Raw genomic sequence first — 26441 nt, 5'->3', positions numbered from 1 at the left:
TCGTTTATGTATATAATAAAGAGAAGGGGCCCAAGTGTACTTCCTTGTGGTACCCCAAAAGTGTATTTTAGTGAAGTGCTAATAGCCTCGTTAATTCTGGTTTGTTGAAATCTATTAGATATATAACTTTCTATCCATTGAAAAGCTTTTCCCTTTATTCCTATATTTCTAAGTCTCTGTAAAAGAATTTTATGAGATATTGTGTCAAATGCCTTGGCCAGGTCCAGGAAAAGGGCAATAGTTTTCTTGCCACGGTTCATATTCCCTGCAATAGTTTCAGTGAGACATGCGATGGCATCATCCGTTCCCTTACCCGACCGAAAGCCGTATTGGTTAGGACTTAGAATGTTATGTTTCTCCACATATTCGTTTAACCTAGTTTTGAAAAGCTTTTCAATGACTTTGGATATCGCGCTTAATAGTGATATTGGCCTATAGTTTTCTACAGGAGATTTAGGTCCACTTTTGTGAATTGGGACAATTATTGATTTTTTGAAGTGATCAGGAAATATTCCTGATGCAAAACTTAAGTTGTAAATATATGATAGCGGAGCAGAAATCTGATTTTTAATTTTTTTTAGTATTTGTGTATTTAGACTATCTGGACCCTTTGCATGTGTAGTATTAAGGCTGTTGATTATTTTTAAGACCTCTTCTACAGTAGTTGGTTTAATATTAAATGAAAAAGAATGTTCCTTTGTTTCAATTGTCGATGCTAAAGAGTCTTCCGTTTTCTGGGTTTCTAATAAAATTTTTTTTGCTAGATTTGATCCAACAGATGCAAAATGTTGATTAGTATGACATGCAATTGATTGATTGTCAGTTATAATCAAATTTCCGGTATTTAATTCAGTTACAGATGCATTGGTATTTTTTTTACTATTAGTTATGTCTCTGACAACATTCCACATGTTTTTGCTGGAATTATCCTTATCAAGTAAGAATTTATAATAACGCTCTTTACATTTGCGAATAACGGTTTTGCAAATATTACGGTATCGGTAATAGTTTTGCTGTTTAGTATCGTTCAATGGGTCTCGTTTAGCTATTTTATGAAGGTGATTTCTTTTGTGTATAGATTTAACAATGCCGTTGGTAATCCATGGTGTGAGATGTATTTTACTATATGGAATGCGTTTAGTTATTGTGTGTTTTGTTATGAATGTATTGATTTCATTAATAAAATAGTTTAGAGCATTGTTAACTTCAGTTTCTTTATAAACATATTCCCAATTTTTATTATTAAGATCATTTAATAAAGCCTCATAATCGATAATCTGTTTGTGATTAATTTTATGTTTTTTGGGTGTTGAGTTAGGGATGCTGATTGCAGTGGTGTAATGATCAGTGATTGTATTATGTATTACAAATGCATTTGAATTTGTTATATTTCTGGTATATATATGATCCAAACATGAACTTGAGCTACCTTGTACCCTAGTTGGAGAATTAATATTGGAAATAAAGTTACTTTCAGCCATAGCACATAAGTAGTCGTCGGACTGCCTATGCAATACTTCTCCTATAGTATTTATATTCATGTCCCCGATCAGTACATATTGTGCATAATTCTTAGTTTTTTTTAACTCACCAATAAGATTTTCCAGGAAATCTTGGATGTCATTGAACGATGGTGATCGGTAGATAGCTAGGATACCTAAATTCTCATTAATGTTGATTTTTAAACAATTACACTGATTTATGTTTATTTCTTGTACTAAGGAATTTAATGTGTTGTCGATATATACTACTACTCCGCTATTTTGGTTGATATGCGATGTTGTATGGTATTCGTTATAGCCTGAAATTTGTTTGGCTATGTATGAATCATTTAACCTGCATTCAGTGAGAATTAGTACATGGAACTTTACCACAGCTTTTATTTCTTCCAAAAATATAAGAAAATCATCCAAGTTTCCCATCGTTCTAATATTTTGATGAATAATATTAATCCTATTAGATTCCCAATTAAATTGCATAATTTTGTTAATGTTTTCAAAAATTATTTCAGTATTTGGCACTAAGATACTATCGATTTCATGTTGAAGATCGTTTATTACCATTAGAATTCAAAAATTAATTGTTGTTTTCTGGGTAAGGTTTTAAAACAGTATTTTATTATCATATAAATACTTGTAGTACGAAATATGTAGCGACAAAACTGTAAACAAAATGATGTAGTTAGGAAAAATAAAAATATCTGAGTAAGAAATAATATCTGAAATAAAATCCAGGAAATAAATAACGTATGTAGTTAGTGTGTGGCATTTTCTCTTTCAAAAGACAGTAAAAAGTAGTATAAGTATGAAAAATAAGTAATATCTGGGTTATATAAAATATGTTGATTAGAGTTCTCTTTTGCCGAGTTATTAGTAATATTACTAATAAATCAATAAAAATCTTATAATAAGTGTAGTTCCCATTCTAGAGAGAATAAAGATTAAAATTAAAGTTAAAATTAAAATTAGGATTAAAATTATTCCAGTACAAATTGGAGTTATGCAAAAACCTAGGTGTTCATATAATATAGTGCTGTTATGTAATAGAGTATGAAATGGCGATATAAAGCGGTAGTCAGTAGTTTTATCACGATAATTAGAATAAAGAGCAGGTAGTCAGAGCTTCGGTATAGCTTGTTCTGAGTCTATTAATATAGGTCGAGAAGAGTCATCTTTTTTCATGTAGATTAGACCTGCTTTCGTCCAGACGTACCTATATTTACATTCAGTCGCACGTTGGCGAGCTAGATACCAAAGCCGTTTGCCTTTAGACGTGAGGAGTTCTGAGACGTATATGGGTGTAATGGGGCCAGACAATCCGATTGTTCCCGTGTTTAGTTTATCCCCAATCTTTTCGCAAGACCTGTTATATTTTTTTATAGCATTAAGGAGCTCCTCTTTTAACGGTATTGAATTAAAATTAATTACCACTGACCTAGGTTTAACTGTTGGAGGAATATTTTTGTTTCTTTGTGATACTCTATATATATTATAAATATCATTTGTATTTAGTTGGCAGTCTACTATTTTACTGGTGTTGAATATAATGTCTTTTAAGGTTTGTGATGTTTCCTCTTTGAATTCTGGAAGCCCTCGAAGTTCCAAACAAGTATTGTTAAATCGTCTGTTCCTGTTTTCTTGGTCAATCTCGATCGCTATTATTATTTTTTCTAGGTCTTCATTTCGTTCTGTCAAGAGACAAATTTTTATTTCATTTTCTTTATTTTTTTCGCTTTTTTTTCCTCAAGTCCTCAAGTCTTGAATTTAAGGCTGAGTTTACTTGTTCATGTAGTTTTTCCAAATTATTTATTCGATATTTTAAATCTTCTTGCTGTTGAGATATGTTTTGAATGGTTTTTAATATTTCATTATTTTGGAGCAGGATTGCATCGTATTTTTTTCCAACAGATTCATTAACTGAGTCTTTGAAATTTGCGAATTCAGTTAAAAATAGATCGATTGTCAGATTACTAGTGCCATCTGTGGTTGTTGGTGGTAAGTTCACACTGGCGTATGATGAGGCGGCAATTGTAGATTTTGGTGTTGATGATGGTTGTTTATTAGGTTTCTCGATAGATGTCAGTTCTAGATTTTTTTCAGAGGTATTTTTTTTGAGTTTTTTTGTGTTTTTGTGCAAAGTTTGCAGCGCCACTGTAAAATCTTAGTTCCTCGCCGTGAGGGCTCTGCGATATCGGCACAAATGAAGTGGTAGTTATCGTCGCAGATACAACATGAGATGAAGTCTGACGGGGTGTCAATGTTTTTTTTACAGATGGAGCATAGTGTATTCATTTTAAAGGTAGTTTTTCAAAGTTTCACACAAAAAGAAATAAAACGACACAATGCTTGTTTCTTGTATGAGAGATGGCAGAGCCTTTGTGACGCTAAAAACGCCTTTGGGATAGGTTTTTTGTATTTATATAATGATCGAGTCACTTTTGCACTGAGTTGTATTTTGTGGTACAAACACCAGAATAATGACGAGTATTCCGCCTTAGCGAGATAATTTGTGGGATAAAAAAATCACTCTCCCAACGCGCACTCTCCTGATTAGACGAGTTAACCACTTTTTTAGTTTGATTTTCTAGTATTATGATTGTTAAAGCTAGGTAAATTGAAGCAGCTGTCAAAATACGTCAACACTGGTAGACAATATGGCGGATTCCTCAGATAAATAAGTTCTATTTATTTATTGTATCCTTCAGATAAATAAATGATTTAGTAATGGAAGAACAATATTATACAGTGCCATCCAGTGTCAAATCAGTGAAAACTAAAATTGGGCCACTGTGGCTTCATGTATATACACGGTGTCCGGAAACTCGTAGTACAAGCGGGAAACTGGAGAATCTACACCACATGGGGAACCCAAATAAACATAAGGTTTTTTGATTTGAGCATTTTCAAAAAAAAAAAAAAAAAACCAAAAAAAAATATTTTTCGGCTATTTTAGGGTTAAAGTTTTTTCTGGTGTTTAGGGTTGAACAACAGATGTTTTAACCCTGCAGAGCAGAAATATTTTATGATTACACCGGATTAAATGAAGGGTGATTTCAAAATAATGCTTCAAATACGAGTTTCTTCATTTGTTTTACTTTCAAATAGTTTTAATTAGTTGGGTACTTTGATCTTCAGTAATAATTTATAAAAATTTGATTAAAAAAAAAAAAAAAAAATCAACTTCTAACTCGATTTACTCGATAACGAAAGCTCAAATCAAAAAAAAATATACTACAAAATCGACTCCAAATGTGATGTAGATTCACCAGTTTCCCGCTTGTACTACGAGTTTCCGGACACCCTGTATATGAGTAAAAAAATTTAACAATCTGATGTTTCCGCTGATTAAAAATTTTGTTGGGGGCCACTCTCCGCTGAGCACTTCATTTAATAAATGACTTTTTTTTTAATGATAAACTAATGTTTATAAGACAAGGTTTTATGCATAGCACAAAGGATAACACATTATTATAAGCAATAATTAGTCGCCTGAAATATCCATACAAATTGAAAATATGAAATAATTACAATAGCGTATCCAAGGTTGATATTTTCAGTTGCGAACTTACCAAATACAAGAGGTCCATAAAGAATATTTCTCTGATGGTTTGTGAATAATATTTATGTCTCTATTGTTTATATCTCTATTATGATTTGATTTATATCTACAACCTCTCCCCATGGCTATAAATGTATTGTTTTGTAAATTTTTGGTTTTCTCACAAATTTAATTTACTTATTCCATATTATGCTGTCTCAGTAGAGGTAAAGTCACAAGGAGGAAATCCATAATTGGTTTTATTTTAGCCATATAATACTTATGTACAAACTGATTAAATGTAAATTATCGATTTTCCAAAAATTAATAGGCAAAATAAAATAAAATAAAAATAAAGTATCTCCCGAGTAAAAATAAATGCCGCCGACGGGAATTGAACCCGCACCTTCTGATGTCCGGTCAGATTCTCTGGACCACTGAGGTCAAGTGGGAGATATTTTCAATTATTTGTATTGATATTTCAGACGACTAATTATTGCTTATAATAATTGGTTAATAATCTGTCTATACATTAAAAAAATAATAAAAATACTGTAAATTTTAAACAGTGTTTTGGTTTTTGTAACTCTTCTGAGTATTCTAGCAATGCCTAGTATACCAATAAAAATGCCCGCACACCAATGATCAGTCACCGATTTTGCTCAAACATTGTATCTTATGTGATATGTTGAAATATTTTTAGCAACAATAAAAATATTCATAGCAGCCACGATAAAAAAGCGTGAATCATTTGTATGATTGCAAAGTTCTATCCGAATATATTTGTAACCTGTACAGAGTCTCAGTTACAAAAAGGGTGGCATCCTAAAAAATATGGGAATTGATTGAAGATAATATTGGTTATTCATTGAAATATAAGATCGATAAAAATGACAGAAAATAATCAGGTTCATTAGCTTGGCGGCAGAGTGTTGTCCCGTTAAGACAGAGGTCCTTATAACCTTCTTATCTTCTTCTTATGATCGAAGAGATGCGCATAACCTTCAAATGTTATTCCAATGAATGGAATTATTTTTTAAACTATTGGCAATTGTTATAATTTGGATCAATAACCCAATTTAGAATGTGAGTGTCCTTACGTCTTGTCCTTGAGCATGATGCGGCTGTAGTACCCATCGGGCTGACAGGCGGGCACGGGGTTGCCTAGCGTGGAGTAGCCCTCCTTCTCTGCATCCCGGATATCCGCCAGAATCTCCACCTTTTCTTCCTCACACTCGCGCAGGTAGGACCGGTTGGAGTGGTGGATCTCCTTGTCAACTACAATTTAGAATATGAGTGTCCTTACGTCTTGTCCTTGAGCAAGATGCGGCTGTAGTACCCATCGGGCTGACAGGCGGGCACGGGGTTGCCTAGCGTGGAGTAGCCCTCCTTCTCTGCATCCCGGATATCCGCCAGAATCTCCACCTTTTCTTCCTCACACTCGCGCAGGTAGGACCGGTTGGAGTGGTGGATCTCCTTGTCAACTACAATTTAGAATGTGAGTGTCCTTACGTCTTGTCCTTGAGCATGATGCGGCTGTAGTACCCATCGGGCTGACAGGCGGGCACGGGGTTGCCTAGCGTGGAGTAGCCCTCCTTCTCTGCATCCCGGATATCCGCCAGAATCTCCACCTTTTCTTCCTCACACTCGCGCAGGTAGGACCGGTTGGAGTGGTGGATCTCCTTGTCAACTACAATTTAGAATGTGAGTGTCCTTACGTCTTGTCCTTGAGCATGATGCGGCTGTAGTACCCATCGGGCTGACAGGCGGGCACGGGGTTGCCTAGCGTGGAGTAGCCCTCCTTCTCTGCATCCCGGATATCCGCCAGAATCTCCACCTTTTCTTCCTCACACTCGCGCAGGTAGGACCGGTTGGAGTGGTGGATCTCCTTGTCAACTACAATTTAGAATGTGAGTGTCCTTACGTCTTGTCCTTGAGCATGATGCGGCTGTAGTACCCATCGGGCTGACAGGCGGGCACGGGGTTGCCTAGCGTGGAGTAGCCCTCCTTCTCTGCATCCCGGATATCCGCCAGAATCTCCACCTTTTCTTCCTCACACTCGCGCAGGTAGGACCGGTTGGAGTGGTGGATCTCCTTGTCAACTACAATTTAGAATGTGAGTGTCCTTACGTCTTGTCCTTGAGCATGATGCGGCTGTAGTACCCATCGGGCTGACAGGCGGGCACGGGGTTGCCTAGCGTGGAGTAGCCCTCCTTCTCTGCATCCCGGATATCCGCCAGAATCTCCACCTTTTCTTCCTCACACTCGCGCAGGTAGGACCGGTTGGAGTGGTGGATCTCCTTGTCAACTGGAAGGAACCATCTTTCCTTAGCATCGTAACATTAAATCATTAAAGAAGAAGATAATATTAATAAATCCAAATGAACCATGAAACGGAACAAAAATAAAAAGGCAAATGGATTTATTAATATAACTAGCTGACGTATACCCGGGGTTGTGAATGATTTGGACCAAAGTTTTGATATATATTTTGATATATATGAAGATTTTCACGACCAAAAGTATTTTTGTTATTTGTTTTTGGGGTGTTATGCCGTGTTGCGCTAACTCCTTCTTTAGCCAACGTTTCGGACAGCATTGCAGTGTCCCTAGGTATCACAACCTCATACATAAGCTCACATTTTAACACAACTTCAAATAACACATCTGCCCTGATGATGGACACTGCAATGCTGTCCGAAACGTTGGCTAAAGAAAGAGTTAGCGCAACACGGCATAACACCCCAAAAACAAATAAAGTTTTGATGTTTTGAATTCTATGATAAACATCGAATTTTCTCTACTTTCTATAAATATAATATGAATGTATTATATATATTAACCTTCTGGAAGAAATTCTCTAAATGATAGAGAAAACCCTATCAAAATCCGTTGCATAGTTTATTTATTCATTTAACGCCCAGAGGGCTTTTTTTTACATGTAGGTGATACAATTTTGATGACAGAAAATTTTGAAACATGGGAAAGAAATAATAAAAATAAAATTACATTAAAAATGAATAAATCCAAGAAACAAAAATATAAAGAACAAGAACATAAATTAAAAAATACAGCGATTTGACTGGTTTACAAAAATACAACTTCCATTTAGGAATAGTGTTGAAATAAATCTTTTACGTGATCCACAAAATTCGCAAAGTTAATATTAAATATATCGACATCACCTAAGTATTGATTTAGAAGAACTAATCGCACAAACAGACAGATGCCGATATCGACTTTATTGCATACTATTTATTATAGATATCGTCATCTTCAATGCTTAAATAATACTACATTGATGGGTGTAAAGTTGTTACAATAAATTGAATATTGTAATGTTGTAACATTCATTTGCTGTATTTGGGATTTGCTCATGTCGGTACGCCGCCACGGGAATCATTGATTGGATAACCAACACCTCTGCCGTAGGTCATCCCAAGTGGCAAGCTACATTTGGTGATGTAGCAGGGGTGCCTGGGTTCATGGAGTGAGGTTTATCCGATCCTTGGTGGCGGATGAGAGGCCGGTCGAGGCAGACTCTTTGACTTCTCCAGCCGGACTCTCGATCTAATGCCTTGCACCACAGTGGGATATGTCACTCCTGGGCATACAACATCAGATTCCTACTCACCCCTCATACCTTTTTCCTTCCCAGAACTTTGCCTCCTTCTTTTACTTAAAAAGGCCCTCCACAGTCCAAAGATGACATAGGCCCTGAATAAAAATATTATCTTGTATACTCACAACAAGGCAGTCCCGCGAGAGACTGGGTCTGCAGGTCCACTACCACGGTGGAGGTCAGCACGCCTGTGTCTGGGTTCACGCAAAAGCAGCGGTTGCCGGCACACTGCATCGGGTCGTAGGAGCCTTGCTGTGAGCAGCGCCGCGACATGGCTGACGATCCCAGCAGTTCCTCCGTCAGCTGGGCCTCGCGGGAACAACCACACAGCATGTTGGCTCCGGCATTCTTTTCGTTTATTACTTCCCCGAAGATCCTCTCTCCCTTTTTTCCTGTGCAGAAGCATCTGGAATTAATCGAAAACTACTCAGTACCTACCTTTATATTGAACATTGTGTTGTGTATGGATTATTGAAGTAATAATTCTTTCTTCACAACAGAAGCCTGTTTTTTCATTTAGACTAAAAACTCTTATAGTCGGAAACGGAGTTTGTAGGACGACCTGTAGACGGTACCTACCAGCGACCTACCAGCGAACAGCACAAAATAATTATTAAGTTAATTTCCGTATTATGGCAACATTCTGTGTCCAAGACAACGGTCTGTCAGTCCACCGACCGAATTATTCTTGATTTCCCTTTTGTCTCGACTGGTTGTGCCCTTTTAGAATACCGTCTACATTCTAGAATCGTCCATGTAAAATTTATTGTCGCGTATAACAATGTGTTCAAATAAACTCAGTGAATTTCAATATTCTTTCATTAAAAACAACCTTCTGATATTGAGAGTCCTTTAGGATCTGTTTTACCCAAAACACATAAGTAATCCTAAAGACCCTTCTATTATGCTCTCAAAATCTCTGGGTTTTTCCAAACCTCACGTCTATGATCTATCTACACTAGAGCCGTCTATATATCATACCTCGAATATTCTTCACCAATCGTCGTCAAAGAAGTAAGTTGTTAGCAGAGGAGAGATTGGAGAGCTAAGTGTACGCTTCATTTCAAGATTGGGCTTTCTGGGTAACATTGGTTTACATTATTTAGCATTCGTTCAAGAGAAGATATTCTCCTTTCTTCATTTGGAATGGTGAAAATAATTCCGACTCATTACGACGATGTTGAGAAATTCGTGTTACCATAGATGCACTATATCAAGACGGAGAAACTGTGTTTTTCCAATCGATTTTTTGGTTGTTGATGGAAGTAGCAGATTCAACAGCATTGGATAAATACCAATACCCTTGCAAAAGTATATTGTATAAAATGACCAACTTCAGTTCACAAGAGACTCAGTGGAAGGCACTTACGTCTGTCCTGGCACGCAGACCTTCAGACCGAAGTCTCCCTCAGCATCACACTCAGGCCTTTCCTCCATAGATCCCAGGGTACCGTCCTCCCGTCTTTCGTCATAATCGTCCTGCAAGGTATGGCAGTCGGAGATCACTGCAAATATTACAAAGTTTTCAGCTACCGGTGTCTTGCAGTTCATACTTACTAAATTTATTTATTTATTTCATTCAAAAAACAGTTTTTACATAAAAAGCATGCTCTGCACATCTCACTAGGGCATTCCTGTATCAAGATGTGCAGCTTTACAATAATATCATTTTTAAAAAAAATACATATATGTAAATTAAAAATTATAACAACATTAAATTAAATTTAAACTAAATTTAAACCAAAAAAGAAAAGTTTATGACACGGACGTTTCGAGACCGGTAGACAAAAATAAACAAAATTTTTGTAACAAATGTATGAAAAAAATAAAAACAAAATGAAAACAAAAGAAGCATTAGTAAGTAAGTTGGCAACAATAATATTCTTCTGTTAACTAAAGTACAAGGTACCTGTGCTGGCTTATCAGACACAAGCATAGGGTAACCATACTAACAATTACAACATGGATAGTATGAATAATAGATTATAAGAAAAAATAAAAAATAACTAAATAAAAATAGGTAAATAATAACCGATAGGTAAGTAGATAATATTATAATAAAAAGTAAGTAAGTAAATAATTTAGCTGGACAATAATTAAAGTAAATATTAATACGATAATTAAGTAGATAATAATAATAATAAGTAACATAATAATATATAACCAAAAGTTATTTTAGAAGTAAATAAGTACATGCGCAGTAAGTAAATAAGGAAGTAAATAATGTGTTACTTACTAATAAACGTGTTTTAAATTTTAAACAACCATTCACGATACGTTAACGGTTGAGTAAAATTTAAAATAGTTTATTAGTAAGGCCCATAATACATTACTTATTGGATCTGATGTGATAATATAATATAATATTATGTTCGTATAACAAAATTAGTGCAAAAATATACTGACTCAAATTTTACCTGACATGTGGATACAACAGTTGATTATTTAGATTGAAAACCTTACGGAAGTAAAACGATGAACAAAATTTTTTGAGGTAGTATTCCACAAGGATCTGCTCTGGGACCCATTCTAATGACATTATCCAAGTTTTCAAACAAAGTAGATAAAGATTAAAGAAGAACACAAGAAATGTTATGCGGGCGTGATTCGTGATCCAAAAGTCTAACCAATCGAACCTTAAATTTGAATTACAGAATCATTCTGAAATATGCATTTCATTCAAATGTAAAGGCGATATACGATGTCAGGCAGTGTAAGAGAGAAATACCGAGTGCTAAATGGGGTAGAACCACAAAATAACTACTAAATCAGTAGCGATGGTGATGTATTCTTTGACAGTAGATGAGTTTTGAACAGGGTCCTAGATAGTCCACTATGCCAGTGCGGCATGGAAAATGAGACTCTTGATCACGTTTTCTTTAATTGTAAAAATCATTCATCCTTCAAAGGCATTTATCGTTTACTTATAAAAATCACCCACCAATCTCCCCTTAGTATTCCTTATTTACTTTCTCTCAACAATTCTCGCATTTTCTCAGTTCTATACAAGTTCATAGACTTGAATGACTTCAATATTTGAGATTTCCTATTCCCGTATAGATTTCCCATAAAATTATAACCATCTCCCTTAACTTTAACGGCACATAGCACTCTCTTTAGGGTGAATTGCCTAATACAAAAAAAAACATTATTATTGTTTTAATGAAATTTAGTGGGTTAGTGTGATAATGATAAAATTCTTCAATTTGAAGGTGTAGTTAAGGTGTACGAAGGAAGAAATAGTACCGATCTGGCCGGGATTTGTAGACTAGTACTTCGTAGTTAGAATAATAATAATTGTATATGTGGCCTGTGTTTTGGTTAGGTTAGTGGTTGTATCTTTGTATGTCGAAGCAATGCCTTCTCGGTTCTGAACTCACTTCTTTGACAAGAACTGTAGTCTTCACCGTCCAGAGGTCTGCAGGTCAGGCCGGGGCCGCACATGGAGCCCGAAGGCGGGGCACCCAGGTTACCCTGCGTGCACTCATCATCTTCAGCTGGAATATAATGTAAGTTACAAATTATTAGTAGAAGGTATAAATTGTAACAAATAAGTATTAATACGAGGCAGCAGAAGGAAGATCCCTTCACCAAAGCTAATTTAAGGGAATTGATACAGAGTTAAAGCGAGGGACAAGTGGAGATGTCAGGGATGATTTCCAATGTTTTTAAGGGATTCTCCCCTTTTCGATGATACACATGTACCATCGTGGTTTTTTATCATCATGACTTTTATGTACAACTTGATAATGTAGGATGCGACATAATGCACTGAGCCATGATGCATACCAACCAGAGATGTGCTTTATTTCAAATAAATCCATTTCAAATGGAAATGCAAAATGCAAAATGGGTATTTTGCATTTTGCATTTTAAATGCTTTTCTAAAAACCATTTTGCATTTTGCATTTTAAATGCTTTTCTCTATGCATTTTCCATTTTAAATGCTTTTTTGCAACATTCTTCCTACTATCTCCAGTCATCTTTTTTTCATAAGCGCCAAATATCAGTCAGTCCTCATCCTCGCTATGAGAGATAATTTACATTTGTCAATTGAGTGATACCATTACAAAAAATACTGATTCAAATACTGAACATGGCCATGACGCTGTAATATTAAATGTTAGATAGCAGTTTCTATGTTTTTACGTTGGCAACATGAGTCCAGCGCATATTTTTTGTGGTTTCATAATCTGTAGTCGTGGTTTTTTTGGATTTACCATCATGTAATATGTTTGTTCTACATTGATGTCCATTATTAACCCTACGTCGGGCGCAGCCGGCCTCAGAGGCCAACAAAAGACTTTTTTTCCCTCTCCAATTCTCAAAGGCGGCCCCCCGCCCTTCCCTCATTTTACTCGCCTAACTTTAGGAACCTTACACGGCGCCCGTCTTCAGTCAGTCGTCGGTCTTTACGCAGCTCACTTACACCTTACACTCAGCTTTACAGGCCGCCTGCGCCCGATTGCATCACAATTTTGAAGGTGACTTTTTTCAGGATATTTTTATTTGCAGTTGTTCATTATACTCAATTATGCCTGTTCTGTATAAAGTTTATCGGTATCTTGAGAAATAAGTTCTGTATTGGACCATGGCCTTTCAGGCAGAGTGCGCCCGATTGAATTATAATTTCAGTTTTAGGCATTTTATATACATATGTTTCTGCCGAAATGGCTAGAAAAGATGATCTCTCTCAACGCAATGATGCTGATGATATGGTGACGTTTCTTCTCGATGATGATGCTTCTGAAGATCCAGCTTTGGTTGAAGATTTAGGCGATGAGAGCGACATCGGACAACTAGCTCGGCGAAGTCTGAATACAAGTGGAATGCCGATTCAGTTGCAAACTCGCTTCCAATAAAACACATCCCCTACAACAGTGTTCCGCAAACTTTTTATGTTCACGGTACACCTAACTAATCAAGAAATTTTAACGGTACACCAAAGAAAAAAAAACAAGGTAAATTTTGGATAAGATTGGCTAGGCTTATTACGAATAACGGCGAACTTTGAGGTTCAACTACGAAAGCTGCATGTCATCATAATTTAAAAAAACATCCCAGGTTTTGAATGGTTTGTTTGGCAAAGCAGGGTTTGTCTAGCCGGGTTTGTGTAATTATGATTGATATTTATCACATAACAGTGACAGAATGACCGCGAACTGTCACCGAATCGGTTCGAGAAGTGAATTTTAATTTTACCCAATTGATAATTAAAATGCATATTTTTCCGCCGCCACCAAGCCAAAAAGTTTCCTTTTATAGTAATTACGGCATATCTAAAGTTTTTTTCTAAAAATTATTCGTAATAAGCGTGGCCACTCCGAACCAAAATTTACCAAAAACAATATTTTATTAATATTTATTATTAAAATCAATATAACATGAAAAGATGTTTAATGCGAAATGTGAGCCTGTTTAACTGAACACAGACGATCAAAATTTGGAACAATCGTTGATAACGCTGCTCGCATCTCTTCGTCGATCGTCCTCAGGCGTTCTCTTTTTTTGACTTTATCGTAGTGAGAGTTAAAAACCCCAATTTGCATAAATAGGTCGTGGCAAATGGTAATAGAATTGCAATAGCTCGCTTTGACAGCAGTGGATACTCATTTTTTTACGTGGAGTCAAAATGAGCTAACTCTGTTTCAGAAAATTTTAATTTTAGTGTCCGATCAGTTTTAAGCTCCATGAATTCTTCCTGCTCGTTTATTGGTAAATGTCCAAGGGAAATGCTTTCCGAAAATGGATTTCTTACCCAGTCCATAGGTTGCAGGTCACACTTAGGAAAATATGAGTTCATTTTTTCTGCTAACAGCTCTAAGTGTTTCACTATCAAAGCCTGCATTTTTTTCTGAATCGGCAGCCATGACATTTGGAAACATTTTGTTACTACCATTGGTAGCGTGGCTGATCCATAGCACCAACTTAGCGCGAAAGCTTTCAATCTTGTCCGAAGACGTTCAAATGTTACAATTTCTTCCTTGCATTTTTTTGTTCAGCTCATTTAATTGAGCGAATATGTCCGCCAGATATGCAAGTTTTGCTACCCATTCTTCTTTTTTAAATAGATTTGCAATTAATAAAGTCAATTAAGTTCGCGACGACACAACCAAACACTAGCATTAACGAATGACTACTAAACAAGCGGGCGCAACGTCGCCGTCGTAATTCGTAATGTTATGTTGTCACGCGCATGCACCCCGATAGCTCGTGCGCAATCACGTGATAATGTAGCAATAGCACCCCACTTATGTAGTGTAGCACACGTGATAATGTAACGTAGCGGCGTAGCACACGGCCACTTCGCAGCGATCGAGTCCCACCCACGCCACCTCCGGCCGCCGCGCCGCACAGAAAAGCAAAGACCGATTTACAGAGCACTTTGTGAGAAGTGACGCGGGACTCGCGGCACACTTACAAATGGCCACGGTACACCAGTGTGCCGCGGAGCACACTTTGCGGAACACTGCCCTACAACACCTCAAAAAAGGCAAAAGTGTGGAATATGCGTGTTTGAATCAGGATTTAGGAGGATGACAAATTACGAATGTTTAGGTTTTCATCAACCGATCTGTTTAATCCACGTAAACGCGCTGTACCAAACTTGTTTTTCGGCTGCTGATTTGGGAACCTCATCGTCCGTATCTACCTACCTCACCTTTAAATTTTTATTACTTTAAAACTTTTATTTTGTTAATTATTTTGAACACTGTTTTTGGAAAATTGTTTATTTTAGTTTAGGTAATTGTTTATTTTGGTTGGTAATGTTTAATAAACTGGTTATTTTGTGTTATATTTGGTTTAATTCCTTTCTATAGATCCTAGTAAAGACTACCCGATAAGTATTTTGTATTAGAATTAATATAGTGGAAGGTGGGGGCTAAAAATATATTGGTGGCATCTCAGGCCGTGTGCGCCCGATTTCGGTTCGCCCATAAGTGTGCCTGACGGAGGGTTAAATGACAAAATTGTTTAAAAATTCTATAATTATTTTAATTGTTTGACCTGAGAAACCATTTTGCATTTTTCAATGCATTTTGAAAATAGGTATTTTGCATTTTGCATTTGAAATGCTTTTCTAAAAACCATTTTGCATTTTGCATTTTCAAATGGAAAAATTTTGACCCATTTCCATTTTGCATTTCAAATGGTTTTGGGTACCCATTTTGCACATCTCTGATACCAACATACAATGTCATGAAGCCTTCACCTTTACATCGACATCCTGCCATGATGTGCTTCACATGTTATGCATCCCACTGTGATACATACACACAATTACACTGTTTACGCAATAAAGACACCGTGATTCATTAAAACATCTTTCATTCGGCACACTTTTACCCAAAAATTTGGTGACCCCGATGTGATTGGTTACCACGGATCGACATGGATCAACACGGACCAATCAGGAATCAACTCTACCATCAGCAACAAACAACAACCATAAAATATATAATAATAATTAACACAGCTGAAGTATTTTAAACGGAAATAATAATACCTAAGTCATTTTAAATACATGTAGGATAACGAAAGATTTGTTAAATATTTATGTTGAGGGATCAGTAGGATTTATAGGCCCTGTTAGAAGTTCTACCGAGCCGAACCCTCTGATATGAAAATATCTGGAGTCGGTGAATTATTTTCCCATTTGATCTCTGGTGGGTTGACTTGTTGTTCTTGTATTGTTTTGTATTTATTTTGCTTATATAATGCACTTGCATAATGTTGATTGACTAGATGATCATTTGTGGAAAAGTGTGTGGAAGGGTTTAGTTTTTCCTATGAGGAAGATTTAACCCGGACATAAAATCGGAAAAGATAAAAAACCGTGATGCCGTCAAGATGGCTAATCCTTTGATGAGAAGTCCCGAATACACTATTGATTTCATACAAGACGTTTCGTTCAAAGGACTGATTAATTTAATATATTTTTATTTGCTTGTTGGGAGCGGTTTGGTGCGTTGTGCTTAAATCGCCTCACAGTTTCTCTCGTCTTCTTCGGCAACTTTGTCAGTTTTCTGTGCCCTAATCAAACCATCATGGATGATGGATCATCTTGGAGAGAGTAATTATATAATTAGGGTTCTGGTTACGTGCAAAAGCAGCCACTTCTTATCCAAGGATATTCGAAACGCAAACAGCGTGATACAATTATGAATAGATTTGATATACGTAGAGTCGGCCCTGAGCCAAACGACGCCTGGCGCGAGTTGAATTAAGACACCCCTTGTCAAAGCCTGTAGATACCTAGGTAGGTGATCAATGTGATCATGTGATCACCGTTATCAATAATATTCGAATGGTTTTATTTTTGCATAGTCCCGTTTTATGTAAAATAATCTCAAGGATGATGCGTTAGGACTGTTAGATGTTAGGCATTGGCGCATTGGCCATTCCACGACCAGAATGGACCGCTCCAATTGCGCCCAAATCCCCTACCTCAAACTATCTGAGGGATAATGCAGAACAAACATTAGGATGGCCTCTGTGGTCGAGGGGTAAGGCTCTCGACTAGCAAGCCGAAGGTAGCGGGTTCAAATCCCGGCGTGCGTGCAATTTTTTATTTGATTAATTTGTGTTATTTCATAATTTATTCTATTATAATAGCAGAAGATACTTTCAGTATCGCCCTGGTGTAAGACCACCATTCAGAATTGAAACGTTGTTTGAAATGGCTATAGCCGTGTTTGGTGACCAGATCTGAATATCCAGGTACTCTCCCACCTTCATCTGCCCCATCTCCTTCCTCTCCTGATTACCACCAGCCTCACAACATACCCCAATTGGGGATGCCATAGTCTCACTGGCTTAATACGATTCGGAGCATTGTGCGGTATTCACATTTAAAAAGGCATAAATATATACTATTATAATAAGACGATATTGGTATGCTTTCGATTACATTTTTGCCTTCAAAGTCACTTTCGTTCACTTCGATCGTGGATGAGAATTCATGGTTAAACATTTCAGTTGCCAGTGGACTGGGAGAAATTCGACAAGCAAATATTTTAAAACAATCCCAGTAACAATTGTAAGATAATTTTGATATTCAGTTTTAATTGTAATTGGAAGAGTCGCTCCCACAGCCATTATGCCCACATGGTCAACGAATTGATGAGATCTACAGGGTGACGCCTGAAACTCTGGACTGGTTCGTAGACCAAGATGTCCTTTTCTGACCCCCCACGAAACAGAAGAAGAAGAAAAATTATTAAAAAAATGGTTTTGAAGGAAAACCGACGAGAATTTAGGAACTCTTGGACTTCAGTTGATAGGTACTCACGCAGATAGATGAGACAGTAGTCACAGCAATTGCAGAGTGTCTGCGAGGGCATCCAAATGCCGGAGTGGGTCTCATTCTGCGCGTCACAGTTCTCTGGCGGTTCGGTACAGGTCTCGCTCTGAAACAATATGCCACATTTATATGGAGTAACGAAGTCACATGCCAAAACACCAAACACCCGTGCCATTTCAGATTATAGCAGAATCACCGATGGGTGGTATTTGATTATATGAATCGTGCATTGCTTCCTTTAATAGCGCCTGCACAAGTTGGCCCACTTCTCGGTATCAATTTAGATTCAGACTTTTCGTTTAAAAGTCAAATAAATAGGAGTGTAAGCACCGGCTTTTTCACCTAAGACAACTCAAATCTGTCCGAAGAAATCTTCCTACAGAAGCAACAAAACTACTTATCAACTATTACGTAGTCTCACGTCTCGATTACTGCAACGGCATTTATGCCAGCCTTCCAAAATATCAAATTGAAATAAGACATCTGCCCTGATGATGGACACTGCAATGCTGTCCGAAACGTTGGCTAAAGAAGGAGTTAGCGCAACACGGCATAATACCCCAAAAACAAATAACAAAAAAACTTCAATCAGTGTTTAATGCAGCAGCACGGCTCATAACCGGGGTTTCAAAATATTCGCACATTTCAGAACACCTTGGTAACCTTCCCTGGCTCAAGTGCCCTGAAATAATCCAGTACAAATTGTGCTGGATGGTGTTTAAATCCATCAATGAAATGGCCCCTCCGTACATCTCTGAACTATGCGTCCCGGAAAACACTGGTCTGAGGCAGTCAACTCTTAGATCAGCAACATCATCAGCTGTAGGCAGACTGATGGAACCTAAGCGCAAGCCAAATACTAAATCTGGTGATCGCGCTTTCGGAGTATCTAGGCCGAAGGCTTGGAATAAACTCCCTCCGGAACTAAGATCCATAACAAGTCCAACAGAATTCAGGTCTAAACTAAAAACTTACCTTTTTAAGCTGTCATACCCTTAAATTAAATGTACCATTCCTGAGAGAAATTCCAGTTATATCCAATTTTCCAATTATGTCCTAAATCCTGTATCTAAATTTCGCTAATAAATAATTAGTTAAGTATTGTACTGTATATAATCTCCATAAGTAGTTAGTAATAACATAGATACCTGTAGAAATTTATTATAAATTTGTGCAGCGCCCATGAGGTGATTTTGCACAAATAACGGCGCTATACAAGTCATCAAAATATTATTATTATTATTGGTAAAACGTGTACAGGTGCTAATATAAGATCATTTGAGGTGTGCACGAAAACTGACAGTAATATTGGGCGAACGTGTACTGGGCCCATAAGAATCCAATTGCGTGTCCAATTGGGGTATGTTTGAATTATGTCTAAAGTCTACCTTAGGTGAGGGGATATATCTAGCCATCAGATCTGATCACTAAACACGGCTAAAGCAATTTCAAGGAATGTTTCAATAATTCTAAACGGTGATCTTTCACCAGGGCGATACTGAGAATCAAACATATTAATTTCAGTTGGGGATCTGTCTGTAAGTGACTTTATCTCTGGTTCAATGAACTCGGATTTGTTTTGAATTTAAGTGTCATTTTCAAAATTGGAACTGATTGTGTAAAGATTTCCGACAAGCGATAAAGTACAGACCTATCATAAAAACATACTAATTTCAGTTGTCGGTGCGTGAAATGTGAAGTATTCCACATTTAATCTGTGTGAAATTATTCATATTCAATGAACTCAAATTTACTTTGAATTTAAGTAACATTTTCAAAATTGGAACTGCTTATGCAAAAAATAATTCAGACAAGCGATAAAGAAAACTATTTTCAATTGTCTTGTTCAAAATTGGAATTCTATTATCCCGTGATTTTTCATGGGTCTGCGAAAGTAATAAAATGTTTTTTAGCAGAAAATATATTAATAATGTATTTGAAAAGTGTATTTCTTTCGTTTAAATTTGTTAAGGTTAAGTCATGTTTCGTTATTTTGGATCTGCGTTTTTTCCATTTTCAGGAAAGAGTTGATTATTAATTAACTAGATTTATTAGCGCAATTTCCCATCATTTTTCATTGGTGTACGGTAGTATAAATATTATGTATATTATCATATTTATGCAAATAAATATATAAATAAATTGATACTATATTAATTAAATAAGTTTACATGTGGGATTCGAACCCACTTCTCGGATTCTTCTGACCATAAATAAACCACTCACCTACTGACATTCCAATAGGCCCTGCCACGCATACACTTCAGAGCGGCGGTACCACGCGCCACTCCAGACCGCGGCGCAGAAAAGTCCGAAAGGTAACGGTATACAACCCAGTCCATTGTGAATTGTGAGGCTTTTCTGCGCGCGGTACTGCGAGTGGCAGAGCATATTACGTTCGATTTCGAAATGAGAATCTTTGGTTCTTACCCACATGTCATTTAAACACAGTACCTACTTTCCCAACCATCACTACTTAGTTTGAAACTATTTGAAATATGGAACAGGAGAAAGTGAAAAAATTGAGTTCTATTGTTTTCGCAAGAAGAAAAAAGGGCTATAGGGAAAATGTTGTTTTCACCTGAACTTCGAAATACTTCGAAATACCCCACTCTGAATTACTGTAGGGCTTTTGTCGAAAACATAAACTAATGAAAATTGTGATTGTGTTGTGTGCACAAATTCCTCCAGCGAATATTCTCGCGGTACCGTTTTCCATCATACATCACATTAATTCATTCGAATGGTCTATGGCTGAGTTGACATCGCGTTTGGGTCTCACCCAGGCGTAGCGTGTTTAATTCCTGTGTCCTCCATCACAATACAAGCAGAATTTTCCGCTTACTGTGGTGATACGAGGAGATTTTCAAATATTGTAAGGTTATTCGTAAACTGGGAATTATTGATTGTCTTTCTTTAAAAAAATTATTTATTTTCTTGGGTACCTTACCTAAGGAATTTTCCTGCATTCATGTTGAAATGTCATAATTATTTATCTGCACAGCAAACATCTATTTTCCATTACAATCACAACTTGGCATTCCTCTAATTGATGCAACATCTTATTTTCCAAGATATGAATAGAACCTAAAGCCCCGTTGAGATGCTCCGACGACACTGTCCAAACAAGCCCGTGCTATTAGGTAGGTGCCGGATAAACAAAGTGGCCGATAAGGACTGGGCTAATTATATTTATTATCCCCAGTATGCGAAGAGTTGTAAATTGTTTAAAATGTTAAGTCAACAATAAATGTAATTACGTGTGATTTTATGATAAGGAGGGAAACGTCAGTGACGTTCAGTTCACTGAGATTAACAATTCTAATAAACATTTTCAGAAAGCTAACACTTTGTAGCGTCATATTATAAATAAAATGTATTCAGTATTTAACTAAATTTAAGCTTTGAATGTTTCAGAGCCAATGTTTATCTTATAAAAATAAAAATGTTTTTTCGATATTTTTATCACGATAGCTGAGGCATTTTATCCATTACCTGCCACTGAAATTTAAGGTAAAATTATTAAAAAATATATATTTAAAAGGGGGACTAAAGCAGTACCCTGTGTAACGCCAGATCGCAAGCCCATTTGAAAAAATAATTTAGTATACAAATAATATACAATGTGTGTACATACTATTATTTATCTTTCAATCTTAAAATAAAGTCTGTTTCATTTATAATGAATCTTTATCATGTTCGCAATACCGAGAAATTTTGTGCTATCAGACTTAATATTATTAAAAAATATATATTTAAAAGGGGGACTAAAGCAGTACCCTGTGTAACGCCAGATCGCAAGTCCAGTCGAAAAAATAATTTAATATGCAATGTGTATACATACTATTATTTATCTTTCAATCTTAAAATAAAGTCTGTTTCATTTATAATGAATCTTTATCATGTTCGCAATACCGAGAAATTTTGTGCTATCAGACTGCTTATTTATTTATCAATTACGCGACGATTTTCCAAGACATTCATAAAATTTTGATCTTTTAATCAATCTGGACTTAACTATCCATCACGTCGTTTCCCGCAAGGGTATGCAGATACGATATACTGCAACACAACTCTATCTTGGCATACAATCCTTGCTTCATTCATATTCGTATATTGTGTCTTACATACAGTGGGTTGCCATATTAATAGGGACACCTATGGAAAATGTGTTTTTCACACTTTGTGTTCATAAAACAAAGATGTTTATAATTTTAGGTGTGGTTATTATTATTTATTAACAAGGACATTGAATTTTGAAAATTATATGCACCGTATTTGTCCTTAATCTGCGATTATTTTATTTTTTTTATTATTTTTAAACATTATCGAACAAAAAGTTAATATTTCGTAATTTCGCCTTTAGCCGCAATAACAGCTTGTACACGCCGTGGTATACTCTCAATGCACAATTTTGCAGTAATCTTTAGGTCAGGAGAATGATGCCACACCCGGATAAGGGTTTCGATGAGCTGCTGCTTCGTTGTGACCACCTCCTTGGCAATCTCCCTCTCGGTGAGCTCCTACAGGTTTTCAATAGGGTTCATGTTAGGGGAATTCCCATGCAAAGGTAAAACTTGCACATTTTTTTTCAGCCAGGAGTGCAGTGACAGTCCTGGCTTTATGACAGGGTGCGGAGTTGTGCATATAAACGTATTCCTGGCCACCAGGGAACCATTCTCCGACTTGAGGCAGTAATCGATTTTCCAGTATTTGTCTGTACTGATCCTGCCTCATAGTCCCTTGCACGATGTGGAGGCGCCCCATCCCTTTGGAAGAGATGACTGACCACACCATGATACTGGTAGGGTGTTTGATCGTCTCTACAAGGCAGTCCGGATGAAATTTCTCTCCTGAGCGTCGTTGGACGAACGATGATTTATCCAACAAAATTTGGAATATGTCTTCCGCCTCACATATCTAAATCTTATAAGCATCCCTTTCTAATTCTTATTCATTACACTTGACCCCTCTTTTTGGATCTCCACATTTTTAACAAAATCATACAAACTCTTCAGGGATTTCATTCCTACAGCATTTATTCAACTTTCATACTTCCTCTACCAGTTCCATGCATCATTTCCATATGTCATCAGGGCTGGTTTCAACACACCATTGTGGATTGGTAGCCTGCCGATTTGATAGCTTTTTATTAGCGACTACCGCATTCAGTCATCATAAAAAAGGTTCAATTAAAATAATATATAATATATATGAATAAATATAATACTTACGCTACAGAATTCCGTAGAGCACAGTAAGGTGGGATCCACGTCACATGATGTGCCAGACAGATTTACAACGATGGCAACTAGACACAGTAAGGCTGTGCACACAATACCGCCTATCTCCTTCATGGTTCTGGTCTCCTGGCACTAAATTACACAAATAACATGTTTAAACAACGATTAAAACAATATGCTATCATTTAATTTGACAACATAAAATGATATGTTTAATTTAAGATCTTAGTATAAAACCTATTTATATAATGTTATTAAATCAGTACGGCTTAAAAAAACAATGTATAAAATAAGAGATAAAAGCACTCGACTCAATAGCATTAACTATGGAGTTCCTCAAGGGTCCATACTAGGGCCACTCTTATTCCAAAAACATATTAATCATAATATATTAAAAATAGCATTTAGAAATTTACACACAGCCTCGCTAGATACCACAATTGGGGATGCAATAGTCCCAATGGCGTCAAACGGTTGGGACTCATATGCAGTTCTTACTTTTTACAAAACTACGTAGAGTCGTGTGTATTGGTATTGCAGCCACTATATACAACAAAATTTTTGCAAAACACTAATGAGAAACAACCTTTTTGTCTTGTTTAAGCCTACCTATTGTATTTTTTAGTTAAGAAGTGACGATAAAATAAGTAAACATTACGATCATCAAATTAGAATATTCTAAAAGTTTAACAATACTTTCAATTTATTATTATATTATAAAATAACTTTTGTCAATTTCATTGGAATTTCCTTTTCTGAAGTCAGATTACAAGTTGTATGCAAGCAATTCATCTGTGTGAGAAGGTACTCTGTTTGATTCAACTCTGGGTACTCTGTACGGAGATAAATGAATATTGCTGATTTATTGAAAATCTCTTGAAATTATTCATAATCCGGTTAAAAACGGGATTGCAGGCCTTTTATTAAATTCCTCATATCGAAACACGTATGCATGCACCTGCAATTGCCATGATAATATGTGATGACGAAATGCGAAAATATTTTATTTTTATGAACACATGTTCTGACATCGTGATAATACATTCCTATTTTACAAAATTTTAACAGGAAACCTATCAATTCATTCGATAAGGGCCTGAAATCCAGCTTTTAACCGGATTACGCATAACTTGCAGGAATTTTCAATACTAATTTTTCTCCGTGTGCCTATACCAAAATACTTTATTTTTAGTAATGTACGTAGATACTATACATGGCTTTATTTTTTTTAAATGTTTTCAAAAATTTTGATAGTTTATCATTTCATTCGCAATCATTTTCATTCAAGTATTATTTTGTCGAATTTATGTAGGAATCTCAGAAAGTTCTTATCAGTTAGAAAACTAATTGCAACATCTTGACGTGGGTGTTGTTATCAATGTAAATCATATGATTTTGTTTATTCCGAGTAGGTAAATATTAATGTGACAAGCTTGTACAATGTACATATTTTGTGCTAATATCCGATTTTAATGTATTCTTTATAAAGGGTGTAAGTACGAGAAAATGTTTAATTTGTAGAACTCAGGGGGCCAACTTATTTGTACAACAGTTCACGTCGAATAAATTAAGAGCACTTAGTCGTTGTGAACTGTTGTTTGTTCATTAGCGATCTGCAGTCGTGCGTGGGAACGATAATAAGTTACCGACATAATCGACAAAACCTTTATCTGGAGTCGACAACTCTCCCAAACTCGCCAAATGCTGATCGCGTAAGACCGATATTTATATCGTATATTAACTGCTGTAATGTCCGCATATGTGTGCGTGATTACAACCAAAGTGGAAATTTATCCATTTCTCGACATGACAATGTATTCTATCAACTTTTGGTAGCACTCATGCACAAACACGCGCACACACGTATTTTTCTGAAATTGGATCACATTATATTTAAAAATTTACAGCAGTCAATATACGAAATAAACGTCGGTACTATCCAATTGGGATTTGACTCAGGTGTGGCCTGATCAATCCTCAATCAATCCAATTTATATTTTAATAAGTACATCTGTTATTATATACTACAGTAAAAAAAACTTTGCGTTTTCAGAGATTGATTTTTCATCACTTTTAAAAATAAATTAATAACTAGCCTTAAAATCTACCTACTAACTGCTAGGTTATGTTAACTTAGGCTTTTGGGTTAATTTTTTTCATTACTTTTAATGACTTTATATCATTTATCAAAAATGTTCAGTAAAAATGTAACGATAGACTTCACGCTAAAGTGGCACAAGGACATCACTGTCAGAAGTGTATACATTATGCACCAATACACACAATCTTCTAAGATACGTGCTGTTCGTATCAACTCTAATTGAAAGGCCTTAAAGCGTTATTTTGTTACTAATGATGTAATACGGATAAAAATACTAATGTTATCACTGATCAACAGAAAATCATCCGCAGTTACCAATAAATATCACATACAATTTATAAATCACTGGTTTTCCAATTAGGTTTGTGCGACAGGGTGTCACAAATCACGTCGCGAACTGTCAAATATATCAAATATGGCCGACCGCAACTCGCATTGAACAATCACTGAATTGGCGATTGTTTTGTTTGATTGAAATCGACGACAAATTCAATGGCAAACCTATTTTATCTTGCCTTATCTTCAGGAAGTGAGATTAATTATCTGATGCGATAATTGACTCGAGTGTGATTATCTCGAAACGAAGACGCCGATGGATAAAGGAAATTGTTGTGATTTGGGGGTTTTTGCACATAAACTGTGATATTATTATCAATTTGCATTGTGCAATATTGAATACTCAGGTTTCTTAGGTTACACACTTGATATACCAATATATTATAAAGTAGGAATTCAGCGAGAGGCTCTCCAATTGTAAGTTCTGATATCATTAAAGTAAGAATTCAGCGAGATGCTCTCAAATGGCAAGTTGTGATATCATTAAAGTAGGAATTCAGCGAGATGCTCTCAAATGGTAAGTTCTGATATCATTAAAGATACATTGTTCTCACTCTGTGATTTCTATCGTCCATGCGACTAGTTTGTACTGGAAAAGTAATTCTCGTCATGAGTTATGAAACTTTGAAAAATCTTAACAGTAAAAAAATAAGAAAAAACACCATGTATTTTTGAAATACAGGGTATCCCCAAAAATAATGTCAAGCGGAAGTCCAGAGGTAGAACACTCCTAGGGGTTACACAAATCACCCCCATGTATATTCCACGATTTTTTTAATTTTATTTTCATGAATTATT

The 26441-nt window shown here is 36.2% G+C and overlaps 1 protein-coding gene across 1 annotated transcript in view; it reads right to left on the bottom strand.

The window, feature by feature from the left end:
• Positions 1-25743, bottom strand: part of LOC149410883 (uncharacterized) — a 28867-nt gene extending 3124 nt beyond the window's left edge. Inside the window, exons 1-12 of the mRNA XM_089648357.1 lie at positions 25640-25743; positions 23198-23338; positions 17952-18069; positions 12040-12156; positions 10029-10164; positions 8785-9065; positions 7168-7345; positions 7008-7126; positions 6802-6933; positions 6596-6727; positions 6390-6521; positions 6138-6315 (exon numbers count right to left, since the gene is read on the bottom strand). Coding sequence (XP_089504483.1) covers positions 6138-6315; positions 6390-6521; positions 6596-6727; positions 6802-6933; positions 7008-7126; positions 7168-7345; positions 8785-9065; positions 10029-10164; positions 12040-12156; positions 17952-18069; positions 23198-23320 — 1646 coding nt within the window. The 5' untranslated portion in view covers positions 23321-23338; positions 25640-25743. The remainder of the gene's footprint in view (positions 1-6137; positions 6316-6389; positions 6522-6595; positions 6728-6801; positions 6934-7007; positions 7127-7167; positions 7346-8784; positions 9066-10028; positions 10165-12039; positions 12157-17951; positions 18070-23197; positions 23339-25639) is intronic.
• Positions 25744-26441: the final 698 nt, after the last annotated feature.

Source organism: Hesperophylax consimilis, chromosome 27 (assembly GCF_061612785.1).
Source record: "Hesperophylax consimilis isolate HC1 chromosome 27, BYU_Hcon_1.0, whole genome shotgun sequence".
In the NCBI taxonomy this organism is placed as follows: domain Eukaryota; kingdom Metazoa; phylum Arthropoda; class Insecta; order Trichoptera; family Limnephilidae; genus Hesperophylax; species Hesperophylax consimilis.
Note: the sequence above shows the minus strand (reverse complement) of the source record. Positions and strands in the feature narration are given on the sequence as shown.